At 44.9% G+C, this 24,828-nt stretch overlaps 1 protein-coding gene across 1 annotated transcript in view; it reads left to right on the top strand.

The window, feature by feature from the left end:
* The window catches only part of Tgfa (transforming growth factor alpha), a 135,630-nt gene extending 112,555 nt beyond the window's left edge, over window positions 1-23,075 (top strand). The window contains exons 4-7 of the mRNA XM_045153630.1: window positions 3,755-3,875; window positions 15,400-15,549; window positions 18,482-18,591; window positions 20,268-23,075. Coding sequence (XP_045009565.1) covers window positions 3,755-3,875; window positions 15,400-15,549; window positions 18,482-18,591; window positions 20,268-20,275 — 389 coding nt within the window. The 3' untranslated portion in view covers window positions 20,276-23,075. The remainder of the gene's footprint in view (window positions 1-3,754; window positions 3,876-15,399; window positions 15,550-18,481; window positions 18,592-20,267) is intronic.
* The last annotated feature ends 1,753 nt before the right edge of the window (window positions 23,076-24,828 follow it).

Here is a 24,828-nt window from a genome sequence, read left to right on the forward strand (position 1 = left end):
ATGTGTGGTGTGTGCTTTTATGATTCACGTGTGTGTGTGTGTGCGGTTTGTGACTGTGCCTTTTTGATGTCTTTGTAGATGAACCAGATGCCTGGCTTCTTTACTTTCTGCTTCTCCTACCCTCGTCTTCCTTTACCCTGTTCTCCTCATTCCCTCTTTCATTGCTCAGCTCTGCTTCTTCCCCTCTTTTCTGACCCAGCCTCTCTTGCATCCTAGTTTGTGGTAGACGTTAGGAAAGCACTAGCACAGGCCAAGTGATAAGAAGCAAAGTACTCATCACACAGTGAGGAAGACCATGGCAAGCCTGTCCTCATCAGGCCTTTTTGAAGAGACATGGCCCCAAAAGACAGAGCCAGTTTTCTTTCAGTGTGTTTCCATTGACCTGACACTCTACCACAAAGAATCTTAGTGGATTTAAGGCATATTGTGTCAAAAAGGAGTTTGAAGATCCAGAAGATGATTAGCTCCAGAAAGGGTCCCTTGCATGACTCCCATTTCATGTTTCTAAGAGGTGACTTGTCTCTCATCTCCTGTGTGCATGAGACAGTGTAGCTCCCATACTAGTGGGGAAATGTAACTGTAGAGCTATTCTACTCAACAAATTCAACATTAAAAAAAATCAATAGCTGGGAAAATAGCTCAATCAGTACAGTGCTTACCTCACAAGTATGAGGACCTGAGTTTAATCCCCAGAGCCCACATAAAAATGCCAGGCCAGGGCTAGAGAAATGGCTTAGCAGTTAAGATGCTTGCCTGCAAAGTCAAAGAACCCAGGTTCAGTTCTCCAGGACCCATAAATCAGATGCACAACATGGCACATGTGTCTGAAGTTTGCAGTGGCTGGAGCCCTGGTGCACCTATCTCTCTCTCTCTGTCTTTTTCCCTCTCCCCCTCCCTCCCTGTATCTAATAACTAATACATAAATAAAATGCCAGGCCAACAGTCCTTGTTTTGTTTTGTTTTGTTTTGTTTTGTTTTGTTTTTCCAAAATATTTATTTTGAGATAGGGTTTCACTAAGCTGCCCAAGACTGGACTCTTTTGATCTCCTACCTCAGCCTGCATAACTGGGATTACAGTTACGGTTCACCACACTCATCTACACTTAAACTTTAAACTCATAAATTATTTTACTTTTAAGCTTATTTTAAGCCCATATGGGGAAGATTAAGGGCATGGAAGATTTTTACACAATATGATGATAGGAATGCCCTTTGTTTTTATTTGTAACTGTCTCATAGCCATAACACTGTTTGAGAGGTCCAAATGAAAGCTCAAATGAAAATTTACTCTTCAATTTCAAAAATGCCAAGATAATTGAACAATGAGAAAAATACTTTATATAAAAATGCATTACTTTATGTAATGCTTAATAAATAATGCATATCTGTATGCAGCTGAAAAAAATGCTAGGCATTCTAGTGTATGCTTGAGATCCCGGCCCTAGAGAGGTGGTTTAGGGATAGGTGGATCTCTGGGGATTGCTGGCTATCCAGTCTAGCCTGATTGGTGAACTCCTGGCCAATGAGAGACCCTGAATCAAAAATAAAAAGTGGAAAGATTTCTTTAAACAATACCAGAGGTGGTCTGATAGCCTCCACATGTATTCATACACACACATGTGCACACACACAAGTATACACATAAACATAAAAAATCAGTGGGAGAGTTTGCCATGCAGATTTCTGGGTTCTACCCCAGAAATGGTGACTTAGTAGATCTGGAGTGTGGTCTATAACCTTGGCTTTCTAACTAGATACCAGGGATATGAAGATATTTTTGGTTCTTAGATAGCATTTGGGGGAGCCCTGACAAGTGACCTCCTCTAGGTGCTTGTCAGTGGTTGTGTAATCTGCCTTTTAGGAGCTTCTCAAACGTGTATTTGAATAGCAAAGTCAAGTTCCATATGCTGATTGCTAGTTCTTTCACCTTTCTTCCTTTGTCCTTTTGTAGACTCCATGAGCAAGAGAAGCCAGAGCTACTAACTGTAACCACCTTCCCAGCCTTAGGTTAGCATCCTCAGCATCCACTGTCAGGAGTGATTTGGAAGCCCTGGGTCCAGGCACTATGGTTGACAAGTGTAGGCCAGGGCCATTGAAGTCTAGCTGTCTGACATTACTGCTTATAGGGTCCTGCTGCCAGGAGCCCTCACTGACACCTCCATCTGGCACTAGGATTCTTTGTGTAACCTCACATGTGACAGTCGCTGTTGCTGTAGCTGAAGGGACCACTGGCACTGTTACATACACTTCACTGAAGATCCACAGGGAAAAGAATGATCCACTGTCAGTCTAACGCAATGGGAGGCTTTAGTATTTTGGAATGATAAGGAGGAGACTAAGCAAGCCAACAGTGAAACATCCCAACCATGTTTGTCCAGGCTTAGACCTCAGAGACACTGGAGGTAGGAGAGCTGTCATCTTGGTAGAAGTCCATTAAGAGACCAAGAACTTCAACAGGTGGGAAAGGAAGATTTCAGACCACTGTGCATGAGCTTGCCTGTCATGCCAAGGATTCTATTTGCCTCTGCCTTTTTTTCATTCATGTGTATGTATGTGGTGTGCATGAGTGTTCATATGTCTGTGGACACATGTATGTGCATGTACATGTGTTGTGCATATGTGTGGAGGCCCCAGGTTGACATCAGGAGTCTTCCTCATCACCTATTTACTGAGTCAGGGTCTCTCACATGAACCCAGGGCTCATCAGTTTGGCTAGTTTAGCTGATTAGCTCATCTAAGATTTCCTTGTCTTGGCCTCCCAAATGCTGGGACTACAGGAGTGTACCACCACACCTGGCTGAAGACATTTTTATTAACACAAATAGTTTTTTAAAATATTTTTATTAAAATAAAAATATTAAAATATAAAATATGTTTATGTTTGCAAGCATAGATAGAAGAGAGATAGTGAGAGAGAGAATGGGCACATCAGGGCATCCAGCTGCTGCAAATAAACTCCAGAGCATGTACCACTGTGCATCTGCCTGTATGTGGGTACTTGGGAGTTGAACCTAGGTCATTAAGCTTTGCAGGTAAGCACCTTAACTGCTTAGCCATCTCTCCAGCCCTGAAAACATTTTTTACAAAGGCTGTTGTTTTAAAATATGATTCCTGTAACTTTGCAGAAGTGAAATTGGATAACACTTGGGTTGAAATAATGAAATTATGAACTAATGAAATTGCTTTAGTATCATCTTTGATCTTTTGGGAAGATTGTTTTGCTGCCCTCTTTTAAAGCCCAGAAAATGGGACTGGAGAGGTGGTTCATGGGTAAAAGCCCTTTTTATACAAGCATGAGGACCTGAGTTCAATTACTAGCGCCCATATAAAAAGCTAGGCTTGATAGCACATGCCTTGTAATCCAGTACAGGGACTACGAGAATTGCTGGGGCTCATTGGCCAGTCAGTCTAACCAAAAGACAGTGAGCTCCAGGTTCAGTGAGAGACTGTATCAAGGAAAAAAGGCAAAAGATCAATTGAAGAACACGCTAACTTGTCCTCTGGCTTCTTCACATGTACACATAGGGAACATGTAAACACATGTTCACTCCACATAGTACACAGACCAGGGGGGAAAGCAGAAAGCATGTGAGGTGTGGTCCTGCACTGGGTGTTAGGAAGTGAGTGAGAGCTCTAATAGTGGAGCCCTGGATGGGGTAGGCATTCCAGCCATGAGTGGCTCTACCTTCTGTGTCTGGAGAGGCGGGGTCATGGGGAGTGTGCCTGGACTGAGCCCATTTTCTCCTCTCTCCAGCAGACCCACCCGTGGCCGCTGCAGTGGTGTCGCATTTTAACGACTGTCCAGATTCCCATACTCAGTTCTGCTTCCATGGAACCTGCAGGTTTCTGGTGCAGGAAGATAAGCCAGCATGTGTGTAAGTGTCCCTTCATCTCCAGGGGGTGCTCAGGCACCCCATTCAAATCTCACTTTGCCTCCACAAGGCTGACTGAAGGCTTCTGAGACCTCTAGAGCTGAGTAAATTGGGGGATCAGTGCAACAAGCCAGGAGATACCTGGACACCTGTTTCCAAACCCTAGTTCTTGAGACCAGTGGCAACTTGGGAGGGTTTTTTTTTTTTGTTTGTTTTTGTTTTTTAACAGCATCTCGTCAGTCTGACAACTCCTGGAACAGTTCAGCTCCCTGCTTAGAGTCCCAGAAGGAAGGCACTGACCTGGGTGAGTGTGAGTGATGAGATCCTCTCCAGTGAGGCCACTGCACTCCATCCTTTTCATCCAGCCTATGAAATAGCCAGTGGGGTAAATGGAGGGTCAACATATGTCTGTGGTCTCAGAACAAGGAGCTGTGTTGCAGCACAGTGGCTTCCATAAAGCATTGCTGAGCCCCACCCAGACTGGCAGATTCTAAGCTTGTAGGAGCAGGACTCATGAACACAATATTAAGAGCCACTGGTAACTAGCAGCAGATTGAGGAAGACAGTTCCTGAAGGAAGGCTGCAGGGCTGGAATTAGGTCTGAGAGTAGTGGACAAACAGAGCTCAGGCCTGGGGTGTTTAGTTTCTGCTGCTTCAGATCAGATGGTCATAGCAGGAGAGAAGGTTGGAGGTCATGACCTGCAGGGAGTGAGCCTTTATTCTGCAGACAGGAGAAGCCTTGTAAGTTTGGAAAGAATTGTTTTCAGACATTCAGTCCATAATGAATATTACAGGGTGGACCTACATGCAGCTGTGCTCCCACTGAAATCTGGAGCCAGATAAATCTTGTTTGGGACTGACCTGTGCATTAAAGTATGACAGTTGCACCCAACCACTTCCCATCCCCTTCACCAAGTCATAACATTACAAAGTGTCTGTAGCCACATATCCCCTGCGAGGCAAAATCATTCTCTGATGAAAAAGCCATGATCCCTATGCACTGCCATTTTTACAGGTCCAAAAGGGTTGAGGTAAGCACCTCACAGCACTACAGTACTACTGTTACTCCTCAGTAGCATTTCTTGCTTTGGCTGCATGCCAGACACTGTTTCCAATATGACCTACGTGTTGGCTCCTTTAATCCTCACAATGACCCCAGAGGGGTCAGACTGTGCCAAGCCCCACAACAGAACCTCAGCTCTGGTTCCCCTTAAGCATGATGCTTTTAAATGCCAGGAGAGCCTATTAAAGTCACTGTGGTAGGAGTAGGAGGGCTTCCCTCATACTGGGGTGCAGCTGTGTGTGCCAGGGGAAGCATACCAACTACCTTCCTCCTGCACCACTTAAACACTCTTCCAGATGGGAGTCTCTACCCCCAGCTCCTAAACACAAAGCGGTGAGGTTGCTCACACTAGACACCAACTTCATTTATGATTATCATTTTTGTTAAGATACATTCTGGGGGATCCTCTTCTTATGAGTACTCAAGTCACTGTGGAAAAAACATTGGCCCCAAAGGTAATTTGGCCTGGGTGTCTGGAAACTTCTCTGTTCAGTAGGCAGGAAGCACATTCCCATGCCTATGTGGGCTCAGAGTCTCTCAAGGCCTCCATATACACTGGGTGGTATGAGAAGGACCCTGTTTGGATTCAGAAGACAAGTCTTTAGCACATGATTAAAAACAGGGTTTCTTGTCCACCAGATCAAGAATTTGTGTAAGCTTTCATAGAGCTGGCAGCTTGGACCCTAAATCATCACACCAACCAGCCAATAACTATGTGTGACTAAGACTACCATGTGCTGTTAGAGGCCTCTGAGAACTGGGAATGGAAAACTGCTCTCCTATTCACCCCAGCCTGAGTCCCAAGCCCTTCTTAAGACCCAGAATATTGGTGTACCATGCTCTTTTGGCCATTAGGATCCTGGTCATCTTTCTCAAATCATACTATAAACCATTCCTGTTGATAATGACAGTAAGTTCTCAACAAAAACTATGGCTTTTATAATAGCTGTGGCAAATGACAGCTGTGGCTGGGTTGGTACCTGGCACTGCACACCCTATCTCATCTATTTCCCCTTCTCTGTCTCCAGAGGTGACGGTTATCCTTACTGTAGATGTAAGGGAAATGGTTCAGTGGCTTTGCCTCTTAAGTATGGGCACTTGAATTCAATTCCCAGAATTCATATAAAAATGTTGGGTATGATAGCATACACTTGGAATCCCAGCACTATCAAGGCAGAGACAAATGGATCCCCGATGCCCACTTGCCAGCTAGCCTAACCTAATTGGTGACTTCTTGGCCAGTAAGAGACCCTGTTTCAAAATAATAGAGAAAAGAGAGGTGAGGGAGAGAAAAGGAGAAGAGGTGTATAGCATTTGTAAGGAACAATACCTGGTGTTGTCCTCTGACCTCCACATGCATGAGCACACACACATTAAAAAGAGAGAGAGAGAAGTGAGAAAACAGGCTTTCAGATGGTAAGGATCTTGTCCAGAGTCCCAGAGCCAGTCAGTGGCAGAGGTGGGTGCAGTCTGATCATTCTGTCCCCAAATCCATGTTTCCAGCTTCTTCCCAGATGGTGTTCTGTCTTAGCTCACAAAATTCACCTCCAGTCACCAGGCTTTTTTGTTTGCAAGAAAGGCGGTGTTCTCCCTGCTCCCCTCCCTGAGCAGGAAAACCGTCCAGAGAAAGGTGAGAATCATTTCCACACTCCAGCCTCTGACTGGACTTCACAAGCCCATCCTCCAAGCCAAGTGAGCAGACGAAGACACTCTGGCAGTTCAGAAAGCTGACCTTGTGGAGGAGGCATGGCCATGCAAACCACTTTCCTGTCAGTGGCCCAGTAGCAGTATTCAGCCTACAGACATGTCTTATGTTGCACGTGCATTACTCTTTGGCTTTACATCATCAGTGGTGGTTTAAAAGTAAGTTTCAAGCCAGGCGTTGTGGCGCACGCCTTTAATCCCAGCACTAGGGAGGCAGAGGTAGGAGGATCACCATGAGTTCAAGGCCACCCTGAGACGGCATAGTGAATTCCAGGTATGCCTGGGCAAGAGTGAGACCCTATGTCAGAAAAAAAAAAAAGTAGGTTTCACATATCCCCACAGGTGTCAGCTTTTCTTGAATCAACAGGAGAGTGGCCATGATGGCATCCCCCCCCCCTCGCGCCCCCAAGGAAGGCACTACACTGGAACTCAGGTGCACCCACACACCAACCCACAAGGCTATCCTCTCCAATTCTGTGCCTTCCACCGTCCCCAACACCAATGTCCAATGTTGATTCCCACCACCGGCAACCACTGCTGTCCTGCTTACACCTGCCCACTGGGTCTCCTCAGCTATCCAGATGACTTCTGAGGACTGAGAGTGGTCAGCCCCTACCCCTTCTTCTCTGCCAGTGCAAGGCACTGGGGACATGCATGATGTGCCATCCCCCTGCACAGAACTCTGAGGATGTATACTTATCAGGATTAAACCAGGGTGAGATGTGCCTCCTACATAAGCTCTGAAAGGCAGGACCACGCCTTATACCTTTTTGTATTTATAGTAACTAGAAGAATGTTCCTACTAATTCCCACCAGACCAGAAATTCAGTCTATGCAGAAGAAGCCAGAACATTCTGTCCTTAACTCTTAAGAACCACCCAAGTTTTAGGGCGCAGGCACACATACAGCATTCTGGTCAATAAAACTGACATACCTTAAAGTATGGCCCCATCTCTCACTGTCTTATGAAAAATGCACAGCAAACTGAGGCTTTAGGCTCAAAGGTGGGCGCTGCTTCTTAAACTTGACCTCCCAGCTGAATAAGACACTTTAGGTTTCCAAAAACATCAAAAATGACCAGTACTATAAAGTGAGGGAATGAAAAACAAATTAAAACAGTAACAAGGTCAGACATGGTCAAAGGTGAAAATTAACCTCACACATTTATGCTTCAGAGGAGTTCAAGATTGTACACCTGAACACTTCCACTGTTTTGCATAAGCCTCACCACCTCACCAGGGAGAAGATGTACAAAGCTATAGAAATGTGAGGTCAAGACTATCCTTTCCACGAGGCAGAGTCCTTCTACAGGCTGTGGCTCTGCTGCCTGCAGGAACTTTGATACAAAAGAAGAGTGTTGGGAAGCCACCTATTGTGAGGAATCAGAGGCAACTGTTCAAAGTTCTCACATGTTCTAAATGCTCTTGATGACTGAAGTCCCTGACAGTGCTCCCACAGGAAAATTTGGATACAAGTCACTGTCAACCAAGGAAAGCATTCCTCACCATCCTGGCCATAGTACACACCAATGACTTTTAACATCTAGACACCTAGAGATTTGACCATGACTGCCATTCTTGTATGGGAAGGTAGTTCTGCAAGAAATTAGATCAGGATAAGGGGAGGGGAATTTCCCACTGGCACACGAGCCACTGTATGCAGTGTCTTGAGCTTCCCAGCACTTGCAACAAGGAAGATAATTAGTATGACATCATGCCTATGGTGAGATGAGAAAAAGCCATGTCCTCTTTTTGTCTTCTCTATACCAGACAGGATAATGCAACTATAGGCATGGATCTGTAGGTCACACAGACTTAAGGAGTTGTGGAGATGGCTCAGCAAGTAAGAGTGATTCCTGTGCAAACATGAGGACCTTGTTCAGACCCCAGCAGCCAAATTAAAAGCCAGGCATGACCATGCATGCTTGTAACCCCAACACTAGGAGAACAGACATTGAAGGATCACAGGGGCTCCCTAGTAAGCCAGTCTAGCTAGAAAAATGGCAAGCTCCAGATTCAGTGATAGACTATCTCAAGGAAATTGGGCAGAAAAGTGCTGTAAAGGAGGACATTGGATGTCCTGCTCTGGCCTCTGCACATAGACATGCCCTCACACACACATGCATGCACCACATGCACCAAAGAAAGAAAGAGAGAGAAAAGAAAACACATACCTGTAGCTGTCCCATGAGCCCCTTGACTCAGAGCTGCCCACGAAGCCCAATCAGACCCTGTCCTCCCAGTCATGCATTGAAGAGACAGAGGACTGGGTGAATTTGTCCTTTTTGTTGTTGCAATGTTGGAGATGAAACCCAGGGCCTCACGAGATAGACCAGCACTCTACCACTGAGCCACACTCTAGCCTTGTTTTTTCTTTATTTTTTTATTTATTACAAAGAGAGAGAGAATGGGCACTCCAAGGCCTCCTGCCACTGCAAATGAACTCCAGACACATGGGCCACCATATACATCTGGCTTACATGGGTTCTGAGGAGTCAAACCTGGGTCCTTAGGTTCGCAGCAGGTGCCTTAACGGCTAAGCCCTCTCCCCAGCTCTTGAATCCACTTCTTAAAAGTTCAAGAAAAGGAGACCAAAGGGATGGCTCAGTGGTTAAAGGCACTTCCTAGCAAAGCCTGATAACCCAGGTTCAATTCCCTAATACCCATGTAAAGTCAGATGCACAAAGTGGCACATGCATCTGGAGTTTGTAGTGGCAAGAGGCCATGGCATACCCATTTCCTCCCCTTCATTCTCCCTCTCCTTGCAAATAAATAAATAAATAAAAACCTTATTATTATTTTATTTTGTTTTGGTTTTTTGAGGTAGGGTTTCACTCCAGCCCAGGCTGATCTGGAATTCACTATGTAGCTTCAGAATGGCCTCAAACTCACAGCAATCCTCCTACCTCTGCCTCCCAAGTGCTGGGATTAAAGGTGTGTGCCACCATGTCTGGCTTTTTTGTTTGTTTTGTTTGTTAGTTTGTTAGTTAGTTTGTTTGTTTTAATAAAAAAATTTTTTTAACTTCAAGTAAGAGTCAGTCCAATACACATTACTGATCCTAGCATATTCACATTGCATGCAGTTCATTACACTTTACAAGATAATAATTCAGTTAATTTTTACAACTGTAGTAAGGTCTTAGGACTATCACTGTTTTTTGGGTTTTGTTTGTTTGGTTTTGGTTTACAAAGTAGGGTTTCACTCTAGCCTAGGCTGACCTTGAACTTAGTCTCAGGGTAGCCTCAAACTCACAGTGATCCTCCTACCTCTTCCTCCTGAATGCTGAGATTAAAGGCTTGTGCCACCACGTCCAGCTAACTATCACATTTGTAAAACATATTTATTTGTGAGAAAAGAGAGAATGGGTGTACCAGACCCTCCAGCCGCTGCAAATGAACTCCAGATGGCTGTGCTACTTTATGCATTTGGCTTATGTGGATCCTGTGGAAGCAAACCTGGATCATTAGGCTTTGCAGGCAAGCACCTTAACCATTGAGTAATCTCTCCAGCCTGACTATTGCATTTTTTAAAAATATTTTATTTGTGAGAAAAACAGAAAGAGGCAGACAGAAAGTAAGTGTAGATGTACCAGGACTTCCTGCCATTGTAAACAAACTCCAAGCACATGGGCTACTTTGTGCATCAGGATGGGCTGTCAGGTTTTGCAAGCAAGCTCCTTTAACCACTGAGCCATCTCTCCAGCAAGCCTATGACTATTGCATTTTGAAGATACAGATTCTATGGAACAAAAAGTTAAGTAACTGGCTCAAGGTTGCACAAAAGGAGATGCAGAAAGGGTTTTGTATCCAGACTAATTTGGCTACAGTCTGTGCCATGTTGTACCTACCTTTGAGCCCCTGTCCCAAGGACATAATCTGGAATGCTAACACAGATGTATGCACAAAGATAACCTTCTGGCCTTGGTTATGATATCGCACTAGATAACCCCTAAAGAGTTGGTGGAGGTCACTATTGCATCAATTAAAATAACTTTGCAGAATGCTTGTTTTTGTTTTTTTGTCTTTGTGGAGAGGGTTGGTTGGTTGTTTGTTTTCCAGTGCTGGCAATTAGACTCAGGACCTTACACATGCTAGCCAAGCACTCTTACCACTGAGCTACACCCTCAGTCCAGCAGAATTTGCTAATGACAAGTAAAATAGTGAAGATGTTAAATGAGAAACTGATAGAAAATTGTAACTTAAAATAAAAGCTTTGAAACTATATTAAAACAGAAATCAGGCACAGTGACTGATGCTTGTAATCCCAGCACTCCAAAGACTAAGACAGGAGGATCATGTTTGAGGCCAGCCTGGTATACATAATAAGTTCTAGTACACCTGGGCCACGGAGTGAGATGGTGTCTTCATTCAGGAGGCAGAGGTAGGATTTTGAGCCAGCATGAGACTACAGAGTGAGTTCCAGGTCAGCCTGGGCTACAGTGAGACCCTACCTTCAGAAAAACAAAAGCTATTTAGAAAGAAACAGTATGAAATGGTGTGTATTTGAAGCTATTGTTGAGCTAGGAGTAAAAATATGGACTTCTTTTTCTATCTGCTTCCTTAAAGCTTACAGACTTTCCAATTCGCTCAGAAACATTTCAGAGAAAATTTTTCTTAAGAACCAAAAATTTTAAGAACACAGTTGTATATGATTTCTTGTTGTTGTTGTTGTTCATTTTTATTTACTTATTTGAGAGTGACAGAGAGAGAGAGAAAGAAGCAGATAAAGAGAGAATGCATGTCAGGGCTTCTAGCCACTGCAAACTAACTCCAGGTGCGTGCTCCCCCTTGTGCATCTGGCTAACGTGGGTCCTGGGAAATCGAGCCTCAAACCAGGGTCTTTAGGCTTCACATTCAAGCGCTTAACTGCTAAACCATCTCTCTAACCCCTAATACTATTTCTTGACATATTAAAAGGGTGGTATGAACCAGGTGGAGTAAAGTGATCCAAAAATGGGGAGAAAGAGGCATTTCATAGGCAGCTTAATCCTTCTTGTTAAAATCCAGGGGCCTATAGCCATGATGATCCTAAGAAAAACACCAAAGCAACTTTCAGCCTTAATTAGCCACAGACATGGTAAGGCCTCAAAGCCAACCTGCCTGGCCACCTGCAGCCTCCAAAGGTCTTTCTGCAGTTCAGATGGCTGCCACCCTACCAAGACTGCCTTCCTTCCTGTCGTTCCCTAACATGTCTTTTTTTTTGCTCTGATAATGGTCATTGTTTATTAGTATATTAGATACTTGCTCATTGCTGTGACCAACTACCTGATAAGAAGTAATTTAATGAAGAACTTATCTCAATTTACACCTTGGGGGGGAGCAATAGTTCCTCATGGTGGGGAAGTATAGTGCCAGGAGCAGGAATTCAGCTGGTCACATGGCATCCAGTAGTCAGGAAGCAGAGGATGAGCAGGAAGTGGAGCTGACCTATAAAACCCCCAGTGACCCAGTCTTCCAGCAAGGCTCTACCTCCTGAAGGTTTTACAGCCTTCCCAAACAGTGCCACCAGGTAGGGACCAAGTACTCGAACACATGAACCTATGGGGGCATTTTACATACAAGTCACAGCAATGGGGATACAACCTGAGCAAGATTTCAGAATCGGAAAAAAGCAGACCACATTCCAGAAGTTTGCATTCAATAATAATTAATTCTCCTGGGCTCACAAGTCCCACTCTGGACATGGAATTAGTCCAATACACATTTCTTCTTTCACTTTTGTGATAAAATAACTCTACATTAATACCCTTTTCATGGGGGTGCAATTTCTCCCAATTCTCTGGCATTTGACACATTAATCAGCCACTGAGAAAATGCTTACATGAAGCAAGGGAGAAAGGAAAAGCAGGGGGTGAACTAAGTGAGCTTTGAACTTGGTTCTGGATTCTGGGCTAGTTTGGCCTAAGGACTAACTGCATGCTGGAGTCTCCTAAGTGCTCAGACCAATGGGTGGGCATCTCCAGGAGGGAGGCTTTGTCCTGGTAGTTGCTGGAGCTTCCTTCCCAGGTGATTTCTGCAGGGCTGCAGCCAAGTGAGGCATGATTTACTTGTGGCCAGATGAGGTGACTCTCCCTTTTATGTGGATGCCTAAAACAAGTGCATAATTGAGTCTAATACTAGAAGATTGGGAAATTAAAGGGAAAAAACATATCGCCAACCTTTTCCTCCTCTCAAAAAGAGCAGCTGGGAAGCAAGGTAGAGTGAGGCCTTTCCTACAGGAGTAAGGAGGCTGGGAGAAAAGACTGGCATGGATGGGGATTGTGGGCTTCCAAAAATGGAAAGGGGAGGAGAGCTAAATGAACTATGGGAAAATGTATGCTCGAGTGACTAGACAAATGTGTGTGAAGTTTACATTTTTAGAGAGCATGGTTATTGGAATGCAATCTGAGGACAGTGAGGAATCAACATTAAGTTGAGCGAATAGAGGGGGATCAGGTAGGCCTGAGTATAGGCACCTTGCTAGGTATGGAGCATGCATTTAATCCTGAGCAAGTGGCAAGCATGAGGCAGCATAAACTGGCTGGATCTATGTGGTAAGGAGGTGGATTTAGGTTCTGTAGGAAGGGGACAACACAGAGTGAAAGCCCGTACGTAGTTCACATGGCCCATCTGGAAAGTAGGGACATGCAGGTATAGGATAAGAACTTGAGGATAGGGTATGGAGACAGCTCAGTTGGTAAAATGCTTGCCCCACAAGCATGAGAACCTGAGTTCACTCCTTGGTACCAATGTAAAAATGCCAGATGTGCTGGCATGCACTTGTCATCCCAGTACTGGGAAAGCTCTCTGCCCAGTCAGTCTAGCATAATTGACAAGCTTCAAGACAATGAGAGAGGTGGGACAGGGGTTGCATAGATTGCTTAGTGGTTAGGTACTTGCCTGCAAAGCCTGAGGACCCAGGTTCGATTCCCCATACCCACATAAGCAAGATGCACAAGGTGGCGGATATGTCTGGAGTTTGTTTGCAGTGGCTGAAGGCCCTGGTGCACCCATTCTGTTTCCTTCTCTCTCTCCCCCCACCTTGCAAATAAATAAACAAAAATATTTTTCAAAAGGTGGGGGCTAGAGATATGGCTTAACAGTTAAGGCATTTGCCTACAAAGTCTAAGGACCCAGGTTCTATTCCCCAGTATCCACATAAGCCAGATACACAAGGTGGCACATGAGTCTGGAGTTTGTTTGCAGTGGCCAGAAACACCCATTCATTCATATGGTCTCTGTCTCTCTTCCTCTCTCTCTCTCTCAAATAAGTAAATATTCTTTTTAAAAGGTGGGACAGCTGGGCTCAGAGGTGATATTTGTCTGCAAAACCTAACAACCTGAGTTCAGTTCCCCAGTACCTATGTAAAGCCAGAAGTACAAAGTGGTGCCTACATCTGGAGTTCATTTGCAGCAGCTGGAGGCCCTGGCATGCCCATTCTCTCTGTCTCTCTTCTTTCTATCTCTCTCTGCTCACAAATAAGTAAGTGAAAATATAGAAAAACGATGGACAGCATTTTTAAAAGATGACACCAAGGCTGTCCTCTGCCCTTCATATGTCTACATACATGTACACATACACAGGAAATAAACAGAAAGATAAAAAAGGGAAGATGGACTAGAGTATCATCTAAGTAGCCTTTCTTTTGAGAAGAGGCGTGGGGAAATGCTGTGAAAGAAATGTCAAGTGTTTTCTTACAGCCAGCCTGTCATAAAGAACCATCCCTTGAGCAGCTCTGTGCCAGGCATAAGACTGCCATTGTCATGACTAAGCCAGAGAAGCCAGGAGATCAGCAAGACCAGTAATGCCACACCTGCTGTTGGTGATGCATACACCAACATCATAATCACACATTTATGCCATTACCCACCATGTAAAGGTAGGCTGGGTTTGTTGGACTGAGGACACCAGGGTTCACAGGATCCTGGAGGCTTCCACAACGATGCCATGGCCAAATGGTGGTGCTGGGCTGTGGCCCGTCTTTACTGAAGTGTCATCTCTATACACAGGAACTCCCTGACATTTGGTGAAGAAGTCAGAAAGCTAAGCACATGCTATGTCTCTATCCTATTTTCTTTCATCAGAAATATATGCATTTGGTTTAAAACCAACCTGAATATTTTTTATCATCTGTCAAAATAAGGTTCTTTCCAGGTGTGGTAGCACACACCTTTAATCCCAGCACTCAGAAGACAGATAGGAGGTTCCCTATGAATTCATGGCCAGCCTGAGACTACATAGTGAATTCCAGGTCAGTTTTGGCTACCTCAAAAAAAAAAAAAAAAAAAAAAAAAAAAACAGGGCTGGGGAAATGGCTTAGCAGTTAAGGCGTTTGCCTGCAAAGTCTAAAGACCCTGGTTCGACTCCCTAGAACCCATGTAAAACAAATGCACAAGGGGGCACATGAATCTGGAGTTTGTTTGCAGTGGCTAGAGGCCCTAGAGTTCCCATTCTCTCCATTTGCCTCTTCCTCAAATAAATAAATTAGTTAATTTTTTTAAAAAGGTTCTTCTCCTAGAGCCACTGCCACTAGACCCATGCCCAGGAGTTAGTGGAGGAGCATGATCACAAAAAGCTTTAACAATGCGTCTTATCTTGGGAAAGCTGGGGATCCATTTCTTTCTCAGCAATCAGCACCAAGATACAGAAATGGGAATCACTGTCCCACACCTTTGCCCCCCACCAGGTAGAGGCTATAGGAGTCCCTCAAACCTGCTCCTCCCTAAACAGCTAGTGAGAACCCTTTGGTCAAGAGTGCACTAACATTCCTTTCTTCCCCAGCTGCCACTCTGGTTATGTGGGTGCACGCTGCGAACATGCAGACCTCTTGGCTGTGGTGGCTGCCAGCCAGAAGAAGCAGGCCATCACTGCCTTGGTGGTTGTCTCCATCGTGGCCCTGGCTGCCCTTATCATCACCTGTGTACTGATACAGTGAGTATTTGTGGCCCCTGAATTCAAGTCCCCTTCCCATCTGCCTTCCCAAGGATATCTGCAGCATGGCCACACAACAGGGCCACCACAGCACAGCAAGTTACTATATCAGAGTAGTGTCAGCAGAACCAAGAGGAACTCTGATACCTCTGGTTCAGTGTGACAGCCAAGCTGTCCAAAGGTCTGGAGCATCTAGGCAGGTCCCCAGCTGTGAGTGAAATCAAATCTTTACCCTTGGACTGTTTGTACATACTGATGAACTTGGCAGGAGCTCCAGAGAAAGCTGGAAACAACTTCATCCTTGCAGAAGATATTGGAAAATTCTAAAGTCACATCAAAAGCCACCGCTGCTGTACCTGCAGGCTGGTGACCATCACCCTACACAGCCTTTCCCATTTGTCCACCACTACCCACCCTCATCTTCCAGTAAGATGTTCTGAGCCCCAGGCCAAGGGAGATTTTCAGGAGTGTCTTGATTCTGTTTGCTTACCATAGCTACCCACTGGCCTGCTGGGCACAGTTCTAGCCCCTGAAAACATAGTATTGTATTCCTAGCAGCTAACTTACTACATGAAATAGCTGAAGTCTAAGTCACAGACCAAGCCCTCTGAGGATCTCTCAGAGTTCACAAACAACTACAGGGGTTCAGTTAGCACAGTGTCCATTGACAGTGAGCTCCTGGATGTGAATTGACAAAGCCAGAAGTTCACCCTGCCAGGCTGACTAGGCTTCACTCAAACAAGAGACTCTGATGAGTGGTTTATTGCTGTTGGGGCATCTGAAGCACAGGCCTCTGGTTCTGGAATAAATGAGGTGCCCTTAGAGACCCCAGTTTGTGGCTAATGGCATCCTTCCCCTGGACCCAGTAAGCACTGAGTGAGGAGGGATGATGTTGGAACTTAACTGGCCTGCCCTTCCTCCCTAAGCAGGACCCACTCCACTGTGGATTCAGGGAGTGCATGTTTGCAGGAAGTGAATAAGCAGGACTGCCCAAGTGTCACCCCTCAAAGACAAAGACCTTCCTTGGGTGTTCAGTGAACCCCTTTGGACCAGACCTCTAGGGACCACTTGCCTCATCTCCATGGTCCTATTTCTGTGACCAGGAAGGTCCTAGATCCTTAGAAACAGGACCACATTCCCATATGGCCATGGCCCTCCCTAGAGAGACTCAAAGCCACTTTTGCCAAATTATCTGGTGCAGTGGTTTGATTCAGGTGTCCCCCATAAACTTAGGTGTTCCGAATGCTAGGTCCCCAGCTGATGGAGATTTTGGAATTAATGCCTCTTGGAGATAGTGTATTGTTGGGAATGGGCTTAATGGGTATTATAGCCAGTGTCTCCTTACCAGTGTTTGGCACACTCTCCTATTGCTATTGTCCACCTGATGTTGGCCAGGAGGTAATGTCCACCCTCTTTTCATGCCATAGTTTTCCCTGCCATCATGGAGCTTCCCCTTGAGTCTGTAAGCCAAAATAAACCCTTTTTTTCCCCAAAAGCTGTTCTTGGTTGGGTGATTTCTGCCAACAATGCAAACCTGACTACAACATCTGGAAATGGGAATAATCTAGAAACCTGGACAACTTTTTATTTCCAGGGAGGCAGCCAGCTCTTCTTTCCTTTACTCTGTCCTTTTCCCACCCTGGCCCTGACAAGAAGCTTCAGCCTTCTCTAGGCTCCTGGCCACTTGGATCCAGGGTTCTGCCAACTTGTACAGTCTGGGTGTACTCATGCTAGAGGCCTTGAACAATGGCCCAGGGAACTCCTGGCTGGAAAGGAGCCAGAGCAAGCTTGTTTGACTAGCTAGCTGCAAGAAAGCATGGCAGATAGGTCTGGAGTTAAGGCCTTCTAAGTTCCCTTGGTATGGGGTGAGCTAGTCCCCCAGACTCTTCCACTTAGGATAGCCCAGCAGACTGCCCTGGCCTATCATTTCCACCTGTTACAAGAGCAAGTTAGACAAAGAAGGTCTCAAGGGCTGCTTAGAGTTGCTGCTCAATGATTCAAGGGCTTAGTAATCCCCTAGGGCAGGGAAGATAGAGAGATGGGAGTGCTGGGGAAGGGGATCTTCAGCTTCCTGGCACCAAGAGTGGCATAGCACCTGCCTGTTCCTCATCAGTCTTTCCTCATGTCATCTGTGAAACGTCTCCCATTTTGTGGGTGTGTAGTTCTGTGCGTGTTAAGGTTGTACCGAGTGGGATTGGAAGCTTGCCTGATGGACAATCCAAGGAAAGCAGTTGCCTGAGGGCCTCTCCGCCCCCCCCCCCCCCACTGAATTCCTAGATCTTTTTTCCCTGCTGTTCTTTTGGGCTCCCTGATTCTTTTCTTTTTTCTTTCTTTCTTTTTTTTTTTTCATGCTAACTCTGGAATCTGCCCTTCCTGCCCACAGAGGAAGGCAAGAGCTTTAACATTCTTAACCCTTATGCTCTGGGCTCTGGGTCCCACCGAGGAAGATTTTCTAAAACTAGCAAATTTTAGTCTTCAAAGAAGGATGTGCCACCACTGAGATCCATGACTCATTCTCTCTTCCATTAGCTCAGTCATCTAAGCCTTCCTGCTCTGCGAATTATACTTCCTGATGAAGTGGCAGCCCCAGGAGGCTGCTGATCTAAGTCTCCAGGTCTGCTCTGAGGCCATTGCTACATTGGTGGGACTTCTCAACTGGTCTTCCATGGAGACCGCAGCTGGAGAGCTGGCCAGCCCCTCAGCCAGCCAGAGAAACTAGCGTCAGCTATCCTGGAAAAGTTGGAGCACAGATATAGCAGTAGGGCATAGCAAATGGTTGGTCAGCATCTCTCCCAAAGGGCCACCACTCTGCCAGGTCCTCAGCTCCCTACAGTGGCTGAACTCCAGAGGAGCCATGGGAAGTCTGGTGGGAAGGACTTCTGGGCCAGGCTGTCCTTCCAGTCTCACTCAGCTTGTCTTCCCCACATTGCAGCTGCTGCCAGCTCCGAAAGCACTGTGTGTGGTGCCGTACCTTCATTTGCCGACACGAGAAACCAAGCGCCCTCCTAAAGGGAAGGACTGCTTGCTGCCACTCTGAAACAGGTAAAGGGTAGTTTCCTGGGAGAAGGGAACCTTTCTTCCTGTGGAGATACTAGAGTGCAGAAATGGCCACCATGTCTAAGTGCTGGTAGAAGTACGAGGAGGGTGAAGCTGGATGAAGGGAGAGAGAAAAGGAGAGGCTATTTCACTTTAAAGTCAGCTTGGATTCAAAATGGAGTTCTTTTATCCCTCTGATGACTCAGTGGCCTGATGAGTCAGTTAACATCACAGAGTATCAGTTTCTCTTTTAAAAAAAAAAAATTGTACAGGTAGGTCTATAACCCCAGCTACTTGGGAGGCTAAGTCAGGAAGATCACAAGTTCAAGGCTCTGCTGGGCTACCCCAGAATAAATTCAAGGCCTACCCCAGAAAATTAGGGGAAACTTCTCTCAAAATAATAAGTTTAAAGAAGTCTGTAGATACATCTCAGTAGTTGAGCACTTGTCTAGTATGTATGAGGCCTTATAGTGTATCCCTAGCACCACTAAAGGAAAGAAATGGTGGGATGTGAAGGAGCTATAAATGATATGAGTTCTAACATAAAACTGATAGTATATCCCAATAAATACTCTCTTCCCATTTCCCATTGGCCAGTAAAGAGGGTTGGCTGTAAAAGATCTCCAGGGACCCTTAAATCCATAGAGCCAGGGATCCTGGAACACTTGGATGTCTTGGGACAAACAACAGTATAGGCCCCTCGTCTGATCACATCTACCTGGCTCTGGCTCCCTTTATCCTGATAGGCTCTGAAAAGTCTCATACCAACAGGCTAGCCTAGGTTACTGTTCTATCCAAGGGAGCTCATCAGACTTCAAACTCTCGGAAGCTGCTGGCCTCCCATAGGGCTCCAGGTTGCATGGAGAGGGCAGGTTGAAAGGATCTGGGAGGCTTGCAATAGCTAGAGGCTTTGACATGCCTCTCTCTCTCTCTCTCTCTCTCTCTTCCCCTCCTCCCCCTCCCTCCCTCCCTCCCTCCCTCCTTCTCCCTCTCCCCCTCTCCCTCTCCCTCTCTCCCTCCCTCCCTCTCTCCCTCTCTCCCTCTCTCCCTCTCTCCCTCCTTCCCTGTCTCAAATCTTAAACAAAAAGGAAAAGAAAAATAACTGTTAAGTCATTCTTATCCAGCCTTAGGAGAAGCCAAGCTGTCCAGCCCTGGATCAGCTTATAAACTATACAACAAACTACCCTTCCAGGGGACTGGCCGCAGGTCTTGATGAATTGGAACCCTCATGACAGGGACATCTCCCTGACTTCCTCTGTAACTCATGTCACTCCTAGTATGGCTTCAAAATTTACTGCCTGAGGGCTGGTGAGACAGCTCAGCAGTTAAAGGTGCTTTCTTGCAAAGCCTGACAACCCAGGTTCCATTCCCCAGTGCCCACATAAAACCAGATGCATCTGGAGTTCGTTTACAGTGGGGAAAAAACCCTAGCATACCCATTCTCATTCTCTCTCTCTCTCTCCCCCTCCCTCCCTCCTTCTCTGTCTGTCTCGCAAATAAATAAATAATTTTTTTTTTTTTTTTTAAATCGCAGCCTGAGGCCAAGCCAACAGAATTGAGACTCAGGCCTACCAGCCTGAGAGAACCTGATGGTGTCGCCACCAAATCTCGGTCCCATGCTTGTTTCCCCATTGAGTCTGGGGTCTAGCCCACAATGCCTAACCTATTTTTCTTCCCACCAGTGGTCTGAGGGCCCAGGGGAGTTTGGCCCGTGACCTATGGCAACCCAATGAAGAAAGGCCTTCTTCAAGACAATGCCACTAGGGACACCTAGGACATGCAGCAGGCCTTTTCTCAGCCGACAGCCACCTGTGAAGACTTGTGTCTTTTGTAAGTCTTCAGAACTGAGTTGAAAACTCTGCTGTCACTCTTCAGTGTGCCCTAGAGAAGAAGTCCACAGACCACTATTTAAAGATGTCTGGACAAGAATTGCAAAGGATTGATCTTCCTGTTCATCTGCGCTGAGCATTTATGTCAGCTGCTGTTGGAGTCCCAACATGTGCTGGCATCTCCTGCTTGTCATGGATTCCATGCTATTTCTTCTTTAATGGTTTGCCTGTCCCTAAAAGAGACTCCATGGCTGTTACTGTTTAGAAAGTTGATGAAGGAAAGTGGTAGCTTACTGTTACATGGAGACTCCAAATTCAAGAGGTACCATGGCCTCTGACTGTGAGCTCCTAACCAGTCCTAACATCTTCTATGAAAATCCCATATGGAAGCCTTCCTAAGCTGACATCATCATCTGAGATCATTTCTTATTTACTAGATGGATGATTTTTTTCATCCTTAAGTCATTGTAAAAGGTATAAACCTTCAGATGTTTATAGTATGTGCAGCTGGCTGGAAAGGTATACTGGAAAGGTACATCTGGCCTCTTAAAGACAGTTAACATTTAGGGAAGCCTCCTGGGGGCTCTAAGGCTGGAATCCAAGAATGTGTTCTAGTGAAAGCAAAGGTTGGGGTTCAGGAGTCATGGCATCCATCTAAGTCACATAGCAGGTAAGAACCAGGTTCATACTGGTCACAAAGTTAGCAAGGCCAATAGCAGAGACTGTCCCCTCTGTTAAGGCAAGAGGACAAGGTGCCTGGGTGTATGAGCATCCAGGGCAGACACAATATGAACAGGATGCCTTGGTTACTAAATGGATTAACTTCCTCATAAGCAGCTTTGAGTGTGGGTTTTCCAGGCCAAATCCCTGGAGGGGGACCAGCCCTTTATTTTCCATGTTGTCACTTGGTTTTTTCTTATTTTTAAAAGGAGAAAATTAACTTTCTTATTTATTTTCAAGCATTAGAAGAAATATTCCAGTGAGTTGTTTTTTTTTCCTTTTGGAATGTCTGTTATTATTAACAAGAATGCCACTAAGCCTCTCACATTCCTCTAGAGAAGAAGAAAGTGCTTCTGAGCACTCAGGGATGTTTTGGCCCATTGGGTCAGACCTCATCCTTGGGTTACTTAGTAGCATCTAAGAACAGAATGACAGTGGGTGACATATAAACTCATTGAGGAAGCCACTTACAAACATTTGAGAGGAGAATGGCCTCACCTGTTTGACCTTCAGAGCCTCTAACATATCAAGAAAGGGACATTTAACATACCAACTTGGCTTAAAGTTGCTATCAGAAAATTTTGCTTTGCCTCCATTCTTCCCCATTTCATGTTTCTATGAATTTTTTTCTTTTTTCTTACAGTCTAGGCAATAAACTGCCCCCTATCTTAACCTTAGCACTCTTATTTCATGATACCTGAAGCTATAAATGCAAAATTTGGGACTGTTCTGTTCTGGCCCCCTAATTATATAGTTGACAGCTCCAAGTGGGTTTTTTAATTATTATAATTGCTGTTATTATTATTTTGATTGGTGTTTCATTTTGTTGAGGCAAGATCTTGCTATATAGTCTAGGCTGGACTTGAACTCAAGATCCTCCATGCTTAGCCATCTAAGTGCTGGGTTTCCAGGTGTATGCCACCATATCTAGCACAGTTTTCAATTATCAAAGGAAATAGGGTAAGTTTGCACTTCTTGGATCAGATATTAGGGTTAAGGTTTGATTATAGCCTGCTACTCAGAGAACAATCAGCACCAGATTGAAAGCCTCAGCGTTCTCAGTGAGACCTTATTGAAGGTCTGAGGTCCTGGCATACAGAGAGCACTGATAGTGCAGGTGCAGCACCTGGTGGTAATTTAGTTTATATTGTTAACTTCAGACAGAAGAGCTTTTCTGGTCTAGTGGAAGCTCTTGGAAGTCTGGTTGCTTTTGAAGAGTATTAGCTGATATGACAATATTTAATGAAGCTTTCTTAGCCTAATGAAAAGAGGCTCAGTGTTCCACCTTAAAGACATGAGAAATTGGCATCTAAGAAGGATGGAAGCAGAAAAACTGCAAGGACCCCAGCTGTTTGCAGTGGCCAGGGCCATTCCTATATGCCATGACTGAGCTCAAATGCCACTAGAAGTGTCTTCAGAACTGGTCCATTGTAAGCCAGAAGATCTGGAAAGGGCCAGAAGCTGAAGCTAGATGGAGACAAGCCTGGCTAGACCATTGTCCACACCCCAAGATATGACAGCCTTGCTTTATTGGTGACCTCGATTTGAGAAGTCAAATGGCAAGCACTGGGCTCCTGTACCATCTTACAGTGGTGATGGTTCCTGGATTAGCTAAGAAGATGCTCTGCAGATTCAAGATGCAACTTCTAAAGCATCTCTAAAAGCATCTCTGCATAATCCTACACTCCTGCCCTTCTCAAAGCCCAGTGTTCATTAGGACTTCTCAGGAGCATTCCTAAGCCACCACACAGGGCAGTAGAGAACACAGCTGTTCCAGAGACTCATGGCCAAGAAAATCCCCATTAAAGATGAATTCTAGGGCTGGGAGAGATGGCTCAGTAGTTAAAGACACTTGCTTGCAAAGTCTGCCAACCCATGTTCGATTCCCCAATACCCACATAAAACCAGATGCAGAAAGTGGCATGTGTGTGGAGTACCTTTGCCATAACAGGAGGCCCTGGTGCACTCATATTCACATTCTCTCTCCATACACACACACACACACACACACACACACACACACACACACACACAATATGTCTCTCTGCCTGCCTCTTTCTCTCATTCTCTCTCAAATAAATAAAATATTTTAAAATAAAAAAGATGAATTCTAGAAAGGCCTCCAAATTTCCCATGGAGCTCTGTAGGCTGAGACTTTAAAATACCACAGGACACATTTTCTCTATGGAAAGGTAACATCACCCTGAAAATCAGGCCCCAGCTGGACATGTGTGCAACCAAGCCAAGGGTTAGTTTGTCATATATCCCAGCAAAAATTTTCCTGAGAGAGGAGGAGGCAGGATTAGTGCCCATACACACCAGTGAGGGAGGAGACTCTGTGGTTCTGGAGCCTCTTAGAAAACTGGTATAGAAAACTGCCAGAAATTCCCAATCTAGGCTCTCCAGAATCTATGGGTTGCTTTTCTAGGCAGCCTGGCATGGATGGATCAGAACACTGTAACATTGCTCAGATCCCAGTCCTTGATAGGTCCTGTGCGGGCATCTCTTCCAACCTGCCTAGTCAAAGGGCAGGGCAGGGATGACTCAAAAGCCTAGGGAAGATTACTTTAGAAACAACTCAGGTTTGGGGTGTTTGTTTTTTTCATTGTTTTTGTCTTGTTTTTGAGACAGGGCCTTCCTGTACAGCCTAGGCCAACCTCAAATTCATGATTCCCCTGCCTCAGTCTCCTGAGTGCTGGGATTACAGGTGTGTGTCACCACACTTGGCTTAATGTTTGCTTTTATTTTTCTGGTGTAAGACCCATTCTCTCCAGCCATTGTTCGTACCAAGCTTTCTGAGATACAGTGGTCCATACATGCACACATACACAGAGAGAGAATACTGACAAACAACCCCTTCATAGTGTAATAATTTACTGAAATGTTCAACTTTTTGTTACCTTTATTATAACAAACCTGATGCTTTTTTAGAGCTTATGACTCTGACTTCTGTATATGTTGCACTGAAAAGGTTAATATTTAATGTTTTAATTTATTTTATGTGGTAAGTTAATTTTAATTTCTTAATGTATTAATGTGATTAGTGGTTCTTTTCCTTAATATCTGAATTATATTTAAAAAGTAGTGAGTAATATAAGATACTATTGTATTTTTCAGAAGTGTGCATTGTTACTTAGTTGTACTGTACCATATTTGGAAGGATGAAGGAATGAACTCTTTTTTTTTTCCCCCAAGTTGAGACTTGAGTTTTTCTTTAAGGTGATTAGGCTATTGTTGAATCAGATTTTTCTCCATGAATGTTAATGAGAAAAAAGTAAACATTCTTTTACAAAATGTGGGAATCCCAAAATTAACCATAGCTGACTCTTGTCTGCCTGAAGAAATCAAATTCTTTGATGTTTTTTCTATTATGTTATCTAGTGTCTAATGACATGGAAGAAAACAAATGATGCTCACTCAATTCCTGCCCCAAAGGAATTGACATCCACCTAAAAACCTACACTGCTATATGGAAGATCATTCTGGATAATTTCTTGACAAAATTCTAAGAAGATAGGAGATTGTAAGGTAGATAGTGTGAGTCTCAAAGCCCAGTCCAAGGTGGGAAGCATTAATAATATTCATTCCTTGGAGCTGTTAGGAATTCAAACCATGGGGGCTCTACCTACTGACCTCTAGGGGTGCTTCTCTGCCCTCTAGACCACTCAGATAACATGCTTCAATTTGGGAAACA

This window comes from Jaculus jaculus, chromosome 6 (assembly GCF_020740685.1).
Source record: "Jaculus jaculus isolate mJacJac1 chromosome 6, mJacJac1.mat.Y.cur, whole genome shotgun sequence".
NCBI classification, from domain to species: domain Eukaryota; kingdom Metazoa; phylum Chordata; class Mammalia; order Rodentia; family Dipodidae; genus Jaculus; species Jaculus jaculus.